General features: G+C 39.0%; 1 protein-coding gene across 1 annotated transcript; it reads right to left on the bottom strand.

Moving 5' to 3' along the window:
• Positions 1 to 9516: 9516 nt before the first annotated feature.
• Positions 9517 to 11532, bottom strand: LOC107484011 (uncharacterized). Its single transcript, XM_016104620.1, has 2 exons — positions 10338 to 11532; positions 9517 to 9719 (listed from the first exon to the last, which is right to left on the bottom strand). The coding sequence occupies exons 1-2, from the start codon at positions 11530 to 11532 to the stop codon at positions 9517 to 9519; spliced, it is 1398 nt and encodes a 465-aa protein (XP_015960106.1).
• Positions 11533 to 13520: the final 1988 nt, after the last annotated feature.

Below are 13520 nucleotides of genomic sequence, written 5' to 3'. Positions count from 1 at the left end.
GGCACAAATCATCCCACGCGACCGCGTCGATGAAGCGTTCGTGTCACATGGGAATAATGGTCTCCCATGCGATCGCGTGCCCCACGCGGCCGCGTGACCTGATTTTCGACGTAAAAAGGGTGCACAACGAATTATTGTGTGAGAGTGGTGTTGGATTGGTGCTAGATGCACAATCCATATCACGCGAACGCGTCGCCGATGCGTCTGCGTCATTCCTTTCTAAAGCCTACTCACGCGATCGCGTCACCCAAAATTTGGCAAATATATAATTTTGAACAGCGAGTTGTGCAGGCGCGAGGCTGCACTCGCGCCAGAAGCACAATATGGGTCACGCGACCGCGTGATCGACGCGACCGCGTCCTCTGAACTAAAGCGCAATCACGCGAACGCGTGCCCCACGCGGCCGCGTCGCTTGCGCCGTACAGATCAATCTGAATTGCCGAATTATCTTATCTCTCCCTTCTCCATATCCTAATTTTTCTTTTCCCTCCTTATTTCTTCCTTCTCCCTTCTTCCTTCTATCTCACTTTTCACTCTCTCTCTCTCACCTCCATTAACAAGGTTTTATTTTCTTATTCCCTCCTTCCTTTTCTATCATTCTTCTTATTTTATATGTTATTTTCTTTTCTTTTCTTTTTCTTTTCTTTCTCCATATTTTCTTTCTTCTTCTTTCCTTTTTACATGGTGTTAGAAATTTATTTGAGTCATTATTCCTCATTATATGCTTGTGGATTGTTGCAAATTATTTGGCATTATGCACTTCTCTATTATACTTTCTACTATTCAAAGCATGTTTTTCACAAATTCCCTTTACTATTTTATTAATTGAATTTAATTGTCAATACAAAGGCGATAGTTTGTTACGAAGTGATGCTTGATCTATGCTATTCATGCCCTTGCCGGCATGCAATAATCATCTTGCATCTACTTACCCTATCATGCACTTGTTCTTTTTCCTTTAATGATCTTTTCACATGTTGTCATGATCATGTGTTTATTTCATTCATCTTTACCCTGCAATGATTATCACTCACCCACTCCCCCTCCTTGCTTTATCTCTTTGGATTTAACTTACTTTCTCTTCCCTTTTTCAGAATGGCCACCAAAAAAGGCAAAGAGAAAGCTACCCCTAAACCCATAGCAAGGAAAGGAACGAAGCGAGCATTAGTGGCAGAGCCTTCTTCAACTGCAGTCAAGCCCTCAACAAAAAGAATTAAAAGGATTATCAAGGTTGATGAAAAGGAGAGAGCCTTCCCAGCCAAGGACACTGCACGATTCCCAAATTGCTACTGTGAGCAGATGTTTCCTATTCTGGCAGCTTGAAATTACAATAATAAACACCTTCTTATCCTTCCGCCTCGTATCGCTGAATTTGTTGAGCCACAAATTGTACAAAGACATTGGAGATTCTTACAGAGACAGCCACGATAGGTTAATCTTTCTTGTGTTGTTGAGTTCTACTCCAACTTCCACCTACCAACTCTGCAGTCCATCTATTTACACCAAAAGCAAGTCCCCATTACAGAAGAGGCCATACAGCAAGCCTTAGATCTCCCACCTGCTCCAGAAGGATTGGACGCCTTTCAGAAAGCCACAATCAAGTGCCAGGCATACACCTATGACTGGGACGCTGTTCTCAGAGTTATCGCTCGACCTGGCAGCAAATGGATCTTCGGATACCATCGTTCCCGTCCTAAGGGAATCTCGGCTTTCGTACTCACCTTAGAGGCTCACGTATGGGCACAGATTATGTCCCATTACGTCTTTCTGAGTACTCATGAGTCCTCCTTCACCGTAGACATGGCCGTTCTACTATGGTGCATCATCACAGACCAGCCTCTTAATTTACCAAGACATATCCAGAATGCTATGGAACATGTGCAGATCGCGGGCAACCTACCTTTTCCTGCATTGGTCTCTGATCTTATCTCAGCAGCCGGAGTATCCTACAGAGATGGAGACACCAAAGCCATTCTTCCACGGGATGATCAGTATGTCCCTAACGGGAGATATCTCAGGCCACAACTTGCCACTTCCAGCCAGTCCACAGAGGATGCTGCAGCTCCTCCCCATCTACTAGTCAGCTGCTGCATCAAATACTGAAGCGATTGGACCAACAAGAAAAGAAAGCAAAGCTCTGAGAGCGCCGCAACCACCGCCGTTTCAAATACCTCAAGGAGCTACTTACAGGCAATCACCAACCCGATGACGATCCAGGCACTCCGGACTCCACTTCCTTCACCAGCACAGGGAGTCATGACGGCGCCGACTGTGGAGACACTGCCACCAGCCCATTATTGTTCTTGACAGATGGCACCGAGGACGATGCAAAGCCTTAAGTGTGGGGAGGTCGTCAGTACCTGACTTCACCTCTTCCCTAGCACCAATAATTAGGATATTTTAGTTAGATTTTCTTTCTTTTATAGAATATGATAAATTGCATAGTAATAGGTTAGTTGCATGCATGTTCTACTTGATTGAAAAGACAATAAGTTTCTTCTAAGACTCTATCTTTGGAACAAAATTTCACTAATTTTAATCAAAAATCTTATGTTGAATCTGCTTGAAGTTGTATTTGGAACATGATTTTTGAGCTAAAGAACACACAACCTGTGAAAAATTTGAGCCTTTATGCATGGTTACATTATTTAACCATAATTATTTTATTCTTGTGTGTTTACTTCTCTATGATTGTAATCTATATTTTGTTTCATCCTATATGTCCAATATTTATTATGTTTATATGCTTACATGTGATTGAGGTCATTATTTGTTTAAACTCACTTATCCAAATTAAGCCTACCCTTTTTAATTACCTTTGTTAACCACTTTGAGCCTTTAAATCCCATTTGTTCTATATTTTACCACATTACTAGCCTTAAGCAAAAAAAAATAATTGTATATCCCAAATTAAATCTTTGGTTAGCTTAAGATAGAATTGTGTATGTTAGTTAATTAAGCATGGGAATTTGTGGGAACAAAAGTTATTAAGGGAGTGTGTCATGATAATACAATGGGAATTTGGACACCTACTCATGTGAAACTATAAGAATTAAAAATCTATGTGCATTGATAAGCTATGTTTATTTTTATGTCTATAAAAAAAATCAATAAATAAATAAGGGGACAAAATTACCCCAACGCTGAATTAAAAATTCAAAGATCAATGCACATATGATAAAATTAAAATTGATACATGAGTATGGAATGTAAAAGGGAATTCTGGGTAGCTATAGAGCATACATACATCATCAGTGAGGGTTCAATGCTTGAATTTCCATGTTCCCTGCTTTCATGAGCTATCTTCTTGCACTTCTATCTGTCTTACTGTATAATGATAGAAATAGTGGAATTTGATTTGTAATTGTTTTGAAGAGCTTATTTACTTTTGATCAAGTGGACAAGAATCATATAGTTGCATTCATATATATAGGTTGCATTACATTGCATGAGTTTCTACATGTTCATACTTATTTATCTTATCTCCTTCAATTAAGCATGAGGACATGCTAATGTTTAAGTGTGGGGAGGTTGATAAACCACTATTTTATGGTTTATATTGTGTTTAATTGTGTGGTTTTATCATGATCCTTACCCACTTATTCATTAATTTAGCATGCATTTATATTTCCTTCCTAAAATTACTACATGGTTGAAAATTGCTTCCTGGAGACTTTTTAATTATGCATTTTAATTCTCCTTTATTCCATTCGATGCCGTAATCTGTGTGTTAAGTGTTTCAGGCTTTATAGAGCATGAATGAGTTGGAGATTGGAAAGGAAGCTAGTGAAAATGGAAGGAACATGAGAAATTGAGGAGATAACCAGCGAGAAGTGACGCGGCCGCATGGCTCATGCGTTCGCGCGAAAGAGGAGAAATCGCAGTGACGCAGCCGCATGGCTCACGCGACCGCGCGGATTAGAAAAGCACAAGTGACGCGGAAGCGTGGATGACGCGAACGCGTGGCAAGGAAAAACGCGAATGACGCGTCCGCATGGATGATGCGATCACGTGACATGCGCGATCTGCATAATCTGCAGAATTCGCTGGGGGCCATTTTGGACCCTATTTTGACCCAGTTTTCGGCCCAGAACAGCAGACTCTATTTTGACCCAGTTTTTGGCCCAGAACAGCAGACTAGAGCCAGAGAACATGCAGAAACCAGAACAACAATTCATTCTACACAGTTTTAGTTTTAGATCTAGTTTTTACTCCTCCTCTAGGTTTTTCTCTCTACACATTCATAGTTTTTAGGATTTTATTTTTCTACCACTTTTTGCATTGGGATACTGAGAAGAGTTATTACCTCATCAAGACTTCGTCATTCTAGTTCGTTTTCTTTACTTGGCTTTACTCTCCATGTCCTTTGCTCTGTTAATTTTACCATTGGAATATTTTTAGGATTATTTAATACAAGGATTACTTTTATTTTTAATTGATTATTTTGATTTTTATTTATAATGTCTTTCTTCAATTCCCTTTCATATGTTATGAATTTTACATTCACAATGAGCGAGTAGTTCTCTGACTTGATGGGGGGTTGATTGAAAGGAACCCTTGAGTTGGAAGGCTTAAAAGAAAGATTGTAATTGGGTTTATTGTTGGCTTGTCCTCTAGTCACTAACACCAATCCCTTTTATTAAGTGGGTTGCAACATGTGAACGGACATAGCGTCCCAACTTGTTTGACTTTCCCTTACCTAGTAAGAGATAACTAAACAGGATAACCTTTAGTTATAAATCAATCTAGAGAGTAATCCAACAATAATGGGGCTTCCAACTAATCAACTCCCAGTCAAGACTTTTATTTACATTATTCAAATTCTCCAATTTAATTCCCTGTTTACTCAACTCAAACCTTTTTGAAAACATCTGATTAATAAAATAGCACACTTTTCTGCAACTCGTTGGGAGACGACCTGGGATTCATACTCCCAGTATTTTAATTTTAAACTTCTATGACACCTTTCTAAATTGATAAGTGGATTTCTGGTGAGTTAAGAACTATACTTACAACGAATATATTTTAATAATTTTTAATTCACCAATTTTTGCCGCATCACCGGCATGCTAATAAATACCTTGCATTTAACTATCATCACATGCACTTGATATATTTCCATTGATGACTTTTCACATGTAGTCATGACCATGAGTTAACGTCATTCTTCTTTACTGTGCACTGATTACCACCTTTCCCGTTCTCTTCCTTGCTCTAATCCTTGAAGTTTTAACGTCTTTACACTTTCCCTTTCAGAAAGGCCACCAAGAAAGGCAAAGAGAAAGCTACCCCCAAATCCACAGCAAGGAAAGGAACAAAGAGAGCATTAGTGGCAGAGCCATCTTCAACTGTAGTTAAGCCCTCAACAAAAATAATTAAAAGGATTATAAAGGTCGATGAAAAGGTGAAAGCCTTCCCAGCAAAGGACACTGCACGATTTTCCAATCGTTACTGTGAGCAGATGTTTCCCATTCTGGCTACTCGGAATTACAACAACGAACACCTTCTTATCCTTCCACCTCGTATTGCCGAATTTGTTGAGCTGCCGATTGCACAAAGACATTGGGGATACCTACAGAGACAGCCACGACAGGATAATCTTTCTTGGGTAGTTGAGTTCTACTCCAATCTCCACCTGCCAACCCTAAAGTCTGTTTATGTCCGTCAGAAGCAAGTTCCCATTACAGAAGAGGCCATTCAGTGAGCCTTAGATCTTTCCCCTGCTCCAGAAGGATTGGACGCATTTCAAGAAGCTGTACTCAAGTGCCAGGCGTACAAATTTGACTGGGACGTTGTTCTCAAAGTTATCGCACAACCTGGCAGCAAATGGATTTTTGGATACCATCGTTCCCGTCCTAAGGGAATATCGGCTTCCGCACTCACCTTAGAAGCTCACGTATGGGCACAGATTATGTCCCATTACGTCTTTCCGAGCACTCATGAGTCCTCCTTCACTGCAGACATGGCCGTTCTACTAGGGTGCATCCTCACAGAATAGCCTCTAAACCTACCGAGACACATTCGAAACGCTATAGGACACGTGCAAATTGCGGGCAACCTACCTTTCCCCGCCTTGGTTTCTGATCTTGTCTCAGCAGCCGGAGTCTCCTACAGAGCTGCGGACACCAAAGCCATACTTCCACGGGATGATCAATACGTCCCTAACGGGAGATATCTCAGGCCACCACTAGCCACTACCAGCCAGTCAGCAGAATATGCTGAAGACATTCCACCTTCTACTAGTCAGCTGCTGCATCAAATACTGGAGAGGTTAGACCGGCAAGACCAGAAAGCAAAGCTACGAGAGTGCCGCAACCACCGCCGTTTCAAATACCTCAAGGAGCTACTCACAGGCAACCACAGACCTGACGAGGACCCAGGCACTCCGGACTCCACTTCCTTTACTAGCACAGGGAGCCATGACGGCCCTGACTGTGGAGATACTGCCACCAGTCCACCCTTGTTCCTGACAGATGGCACCGAGGATGGTGCAAAGCCTTAAGTGTGGGGAGGTCAGTCAGTACCTGACTTCCAGAGGTAATTCTTTCCCCCTAACACCAATTTCTTTTTCTTTAGAATAGGATAGATTGCATAGTAGTAGGTTAATTACATGCATGTTCTACCTGATTGAAAAGATAATAAGTTTATTTTAAGACCATATATGTTTTGAAAATTTCACTAATTTAAATCAAAACACTTATGTTAAATTTGTTTGAAGTTGAAATTGGAACAGGATTTTTGAGCTAAAAGAACACACAACCCGTGAGACTTTGAGCATAAATACATGGTTACACTATTTAACCATAAAAATTTTTATTTCTCGTGTGTTTTCTTCTCTATGATTGTAATCTGAATTTTGTTTTATCCTATATGTCCAATGTTAATGTGTTATGTGCATGCATATAATTGAGGCCATTGTTTGTTTAGCTCACGTATCCCAAATAAGCCAACCCTTTTAATTACCTTTGTTAACCACTTTGAGCCGTTTTTAATCCCATTTGTTCTATATTTTACCACATTACTAGCCTTAAGCAGAAAAACAATGAAAAATCCCAATTGAATCTTTGGTTAGCTTAAGATAGAATTTGTGTGTTAACTGTACGGGAAAATTGTGGGAATAAAGGGTAATAGGAGAATATGTCATGATAAAATAAAGGGAATTTGGGTACCTATTCATGTGAAACCATAAAAGAAAGATTACAAATCTATGTGCATTGATAAGTAAAAAAAATTCTTTATTTTAGTGAATAAGGGGACAAAATCACCCCAATGATAAGTTAGAGTTTAATAATCAATGCACATGTGATAAAATTAAAATAAAGGTTGATGCATGAGTATGGAATGTGAAAAGGAGATTTTGGGTAGCTAAGATGAATGTTGAAATTATATAGAATATATGTATGTTAGGTGAGAGCTTAGGTTAATTAAAGATTCAATGTATAAGCTCACTTAGCCATATGTGTACCCTCGCCTTACCTTAGCCCCATTACAACCATGAAAAGACCTCATGATGTTTGCATCGGCATTTTAAAATTGTTGATTGGTTAGGTGAAAAACAAAATTTTTGAAAGCATGATTGGAGAAGGAGAGAGTGATTACACATATACTAGAGATGATTAGAGTGCACACACACCAACAGTAAGGGTTCAAGGCTCGGTCCTGTATTCCTTGCTTTCACAAGCTATCTTCTTACAAATTTATCTGCTTTTACTATATGATTTGAATTAGTGAAATCTGCCCCATGTTTTGTCTTAGAGAACTTATCTATTTTTAATCATATAGACAAAATCATATAGCTGCATTCATATGTATAGAGGTTGCATTGCATTGCATGAGTTTTACATGTCCCTATTCATTCATATTTATCTCCTTCAATTTAGCATGAGGACATGCTAATGTTTAAGTGTGGGGAGGTTGATGAACCGCTATTTTATGATTCATATTGTGTTTAATTGTGTGGTTTTATCAAGTCTTCGCCCGCTTATTCATATGATTTGCATGTATTTACAATTCCTTCCTAAAAATATTCTATGATTGGAAACTTGCTTCCTAGAGGCTTTTTAGTTGTATATTTTTATTTTCCTTCGTACCATTCGATGCCGTGATCTCTGTGTTAAGTGTTTCAGGCTTCATAGGGTAGGAATGGCGTAAGGAATAAAGAGGAAGCATGCAAAAGTAGAAGGAACATAAGGAATTGAGGAGATGACCAGTGAGAAGTCACGCGGTCGCATGGCTCACGCAACCGCGTAAAATGGAAGAAATCACAGTGACGCGCTCGCGTGCCTGACGCGACCGCACGGATTGGAAGCTGCACGAACGACCCGAATGCGTGGACGACGCGCATGCGTGGTACGACAAACGTTGAGTGACGCGAACGCGTGGACGACGTGGCCGCGTGACGTGCGCGATCTGCAGAATTACAGAAGTCACTGGCATAGTTTCTGGGCCGCATTTCAACCCAGTTTTTGGCCCAGAAACTAACACAGATTAGAACCAGGGAACATGCAGAGACGAGTACAACAATTCATTCCACACAATTTCAAGTTTTCAGATATGATTTTACTCTTCCCCTAGGTTTCTCTTTTTGACATTCATAAAATAGGATTTGAAGATTTTTGGCTTTAGCTTTTGAGAAGAGTCTACCTCCAGAACTGATTATCATAGTTTGTTATTTACTTTTCATTTACTCTTCCATATTCTCAATTTTTCAGAGTTGACATTGGATTATTTTCATAGTTTATTAATACAAAACTATTTTTACTTTTATTTAATCTCTTTCATTATTGTTTATTATGTCTTTTCTTATTTCCCCTATTGATTTTGTGAAGTCTATATTTATAATGATGGAGTAGTTCCCCAACTTGATTGGGAGTTGATTAAAAGGAGAACCTTGAGTTGGAATACTCAAGAGTTCAATTGTAATTGGTTCATTGTTGGTTAGCTTGTTAGTCACTAACTCTAATCCTTCCCAAGGGAGAGGATTATGACTTGTGAATAGAAGTTGACTTTTAATTTGACTTTCATTCATTCGTTGAGGGTTAACTAAATGAAAACAATGACTAATTATTAATTGATCTTGACAAAATTCCAACAAGGATAGAACTTCCAATTAATCTTCTCCCGGTCAAGATTTTATTTAAATCATATAAATTCTCTAATTTAATTTTCTGTTCATCAAATTCAAAACCCCTTTTGAAAACCTCTGATTGATAAAATAGCACATCTTCCTGCAACTTGTTGGGAGACGACCTGTGACTCATACTCCCAGTATTTTATTTCTAAAATTTGTGACAACCCTTTTTCTAAATTGACAAGTGGATTTTTTCCGGTTAAAAGCTGTACTCGCAACACCATTTCCCTAATTAATTCTTAATCTGCCAATTTTCGCTTAAGTCAAAATCCTAAAAACTTACCCCCTTGAACGGCGAATGCACATTTCTCGGGATTGAGGCGCATGCTGTAGTAGCGGATTTGGCCGAATATTTCTACTAGGTCGTCGATATGGTTTTTCCCGATCTATGTCTTGGTGACCATATCATCGACATAGACTTCGATATTTGTGCCAATTTGTTTGGCGAAGACTTTGTCCATAAGACGTTGGTAACTTGCACCTGCGTTCTTTAATCCAAATGGCATAACTTTATAACAATAGTTACCGAAATCAGTAATAAATGCCGTTTTACTTTGATCGGAGGGGTGCATGAGGATTTGATTATACCCTGAATACGTATCCATAAAACACAAGGTAGCATAACTTGAGGCGTTACTAAAGAGTCTATGGATGGTAAAGGATAAGAATCCTTAGGGCATGCTTTGTTTAAGTCAGTGAAGTCGACACACATGCGCCACTTACCATTTTGTTTTCTTACCATTACCACATTGGCTAACCAGATAGTAAATCTGATTTCTTTGATAAATTCTGCATTGATGAGCTTTTGGGTTTCCTCTAGTGACGCTCTTTTCTTTTCTTCACCGAGTTTTCTTTTCTTTTGCTGTACTGGTTTGACTGACGAGTTTATTGCCAGTTTGTGGCTATTGATTTTTGGGTCGATGCCGAGCATGTCTTAAGGTGTCCATGCAAAAAGGTCGGCTTGATTTTGTAGGAAGGTAGTGATGGCCTGTAGTTCTGATGTGTTGATTGACGTACCTACATAAGTAAATTTGTTAGGATCATTATTAAAATATACTTTCTGTAAGTCGTCGGATGGTTTTGGGCGTTCAAGAAAGTTAGCTCTTGGATCTAGTCGGCAAGTGGGTGGCTGTTGTCGGGAAGGTCAACATTGTTGACCTATTGCCTGGACGATTTTAGAGTTTCATGCTAATGTTGTAACACTGACGTGCTTCTTTATAATCTCCATGGATTGTTACAACTTGATCGTCTTGCAGGGGAAACTTAACACACAGATGAACTGTAGAAACAACTGCGCCGAACTTGTTTAGAAAAGGTCGGCCAAGTATAAGATTATATGGACTAAAACAATCGACCACTAAATATTGAATATCATATGTTTTTGAAAGAGGATGCTCACCCAGTTTGGTTTGCAACCACACTGAACCCAGTATTGGAACTCGCTCTCCTGAGAATCCAACCAAGTCTCCTTCTGTTGACTGCAGCATGTTGTCGCTGAGCTTCATTTTTTGGAATGTGGAATAGAATAAAACGTCGGTGCTGCTTCCGGGGTCTAAGAGTACTTTCCTTACCAACAAATCCCCTAGTTGAAGAGTGACTACAACAGGATCGTCCAAGTTTTGTATGCTGGAATTGAAGTCAGCGCGTGTAAAAGTTACTTGTGGTTGTTGATTTGTCATTTCGGCCTCTTGTTGTGGCCCGTTCACCGAGCATATTGCTCGGAACGATCTTTTTCTTGCCGAATTTGAGGATCCTCCACCTGCGTACCCTCCTGAAATGAAATTGATTATACCTTGTGGTTTTTCGTATTGGCTTGAAGGTGTCTTGTCTTTTCCTTGGTTTTGTTGTTCGGAGGAATCGTTTGTTGTGGAAGCTGTGATGCGCCTTTGTATGTGACCTCCAATGTACTTGTCGAGGTGTCCTTGCCTGGCTAGGCGTTCCAGAAGGTCTTTGGCCACCACACAATTGTCGGTGTTGTGACCGTGTTTCTGGTGGAAAGCGCAATATTTAGACTTGTCCATATTCTTTGTGTCTTGATAGGTGCCGGCCTTTCTTGGTGGCTTGATCAGCTTCGAATTCAAGATCTCTTTGATTATGTCCTCTCTCTTAGTATTGAACTGCGTATAAGAATCAAAGCGAGGGGTTAATTTAAAATTTTTCTTAGTGCTTAAGCTCTTATCGTCTTCTCGGTAGTTTGACTTCTCAGTTTTCCGAGCTTGTCTGAGCTCTTCGATATCAATTTGGCCTTTTGCTTTCTCGCGAAACTCTGCAAGGGTCCTCGGCTTGGCTACTGTGATTGTCTCATGGAATTTTCCAGGTCGAAGTCTGCTTTTGATTGCGTGTAGGTGGACTTCGGGGTGGAGGTCAGGTATGCTGATTGCGACTTTGGTAAAGCGGGTCATGTAGTCCTTCAAGCTTTCGTTTGGTCCCTGTTTGATCGTGTTCAAATAATCGGAGTCGTGCAAGTAAATCGTGGATCCGGCAAAGTGCTCTTCAAATAGCTTCGCCAGCTATTGAAACCGCGAGATGGAACCTGCAGGTAAAGCACACAACCAATCAAGTGCAGGACCGTCTAAATAATTTGGAAAGCAATGGCATAAAACTGTATCCGATGCGTCATTGACAATCATTATTGATCAGAACTTCTTGAGAAATTTCTTTGGGTCTCCGAGCCCATCATAAGGTGTGAGGGTAAGTGGCAAGGTGAATCTCTTTGGCAATTCGAAGTTCATCACTTCTTCTGTGAAGGGTCCTACAAGGTCGTCGGACTCTTCCTTTTCATCTTCAGGTTGGGCTTCGTCGGCTCGGATAGTCTCCGAGACATGAGGGGGTTGAGAATGATGCTCATCATCTTCTGGCTGCTGGTGATGAGTGTCGTTACGCTCTATCCGAGCATGGTTTAGTTCAGCGATTTGAGTAGCCATTATTTGATTTTCGTCGACCATTCGTTGATTGGCTTGTTGTAGCTCAGCTATCATCTGCATGAATTCGGATAGTGAAGGAGGTAGTACGTCAGCCACGGGTGTAGACGAAGGTAACGGGACCAAAAGAAAAAATTGATTTCCTCAGCCCCACGGTGAGCGCCAATTGATCTTGCCTGCGAAATAGATCGGCTTCAACTACTGGGAATCAGCCAAGCTATGTATTCGGAGGCTGGACGTCCGACTCCTAAATCCGAGCTTCTTATTCGTGTTGTTGTGTGAAAGCACAAGCAATGAAAAAGAGGTGGAGTATACCTGCAAAGGCACTCCAAAGCTTAAGTCAGTATATTATCTTGTTCAAAAAACTTGATACTAAAAGAAATGTTCTACTTCCCTTTATATGATGAATTCTTCGTCCGTTACATTCTCGGTAATAATCGTCGGTTTCTCAAATGATTGATATTGTAACGGACTTTATTTTGCCGTTTGGGGTGTCAGTTATGATAGGAGTATTGATATCACCGAGCTGTAGCTCATAAAATTCGAGCAGTAACGGATAATGACGAGTTATAGCATATATTGATAACGGTTATGAAGCCGAGTTATAACTCGCAATAATAACGACGATATCATTAACGTTACTAATTTTTATTTAATTTATATTTTTATAGCAATTATATTATTATATATATATATATTTATTAAATAATAAAATATTTTTTTTTATAATACATCAGATACTAATGAAACTATTTTAGTAAAATTTAATTGTTTCTATTCTGGACGATTGTGCCAAAAATTCGAGTTTTTTTTGGATTTCTGTCTTAATCAATGACAACTACAGCATTATTATTATACTATATTATCTATCATACTATTGTTACATTTAAGTTCTTTCCAAATACATATAATTACAACTCTAATCGTTTTTCTGATCTTCTTAAAAACATATTTGGTACCATTTCCTTGATTACGGCAACAACAATGTCACCAATATATATAAAGATGCTCTCTCACTTATATTTTGCTCTTATCTCATGTTTACTTTTTATTTCATTATTAACGTTTGAATCCAGAAATTATTAATTATGAAACTAAAACATTTATTATACCACTTATTATACACGCGCTAAAAGCGATCAGTTCTATTCATAATTCACTAGTGTATATATATAATAAAAAAGGCTAAAAAAATTAGCCAACAGAAAAGGATATAATCGGATAGAAAAGGTTACACTATATGAAAATAATTTAATTATTTTATGTCTTATTTTATTTACAGTGTAAATAAGATATTTATAAAGTCAATTTATTTATACTCTAAATAAGATAGAAATAATATTTAATTTGATTTTTTAATTTACACACGAGTCTTAATTTAATCTTTGAAATTTTAATTGCTTCTATTTAATTCCCAAACTTTGTTAATGTCACTACAAAAAAACACTCATCCAGTCATACTTTTTTTA

Source organism: Arachis duranensis, chromosome 4 (assembly GCF_000817695.3).
Source record: "Arachis duranensis cultivar V14167 chromosome 4, aradu.V14167.gnm2.J7QH, whole genome shotgun sequence".
Classification (NCBI taxonomy): domain Eukaryota; kingdom Viridiplantae; phylum Streptophyta; class Magnoliopsida; order Fabales; family Fabaceae; genus Arachis; species Arachis duranensis.
The sequence above is the reverse complement of the archived record's forward strand: the minus strand, read 5'-3'. Positions and strand labels throughout refer to the sequence as shown.

Coding starts and splice junctions, on each gene's coding strand:
- LOC107484011 (XM_016104620.1), bottom strand. CDS start 11,532: ATGACCCGCTTTACCAAAGTCGCAATCAGCATACCTGACCTCCACCCC. Junction 9,720..10,337: donor TGGAGATTATAAAGAAGCAC/GTCAGTGTTACA, acceptor ATACGTATTCAG/GGTATAATCAAATCCTCATG.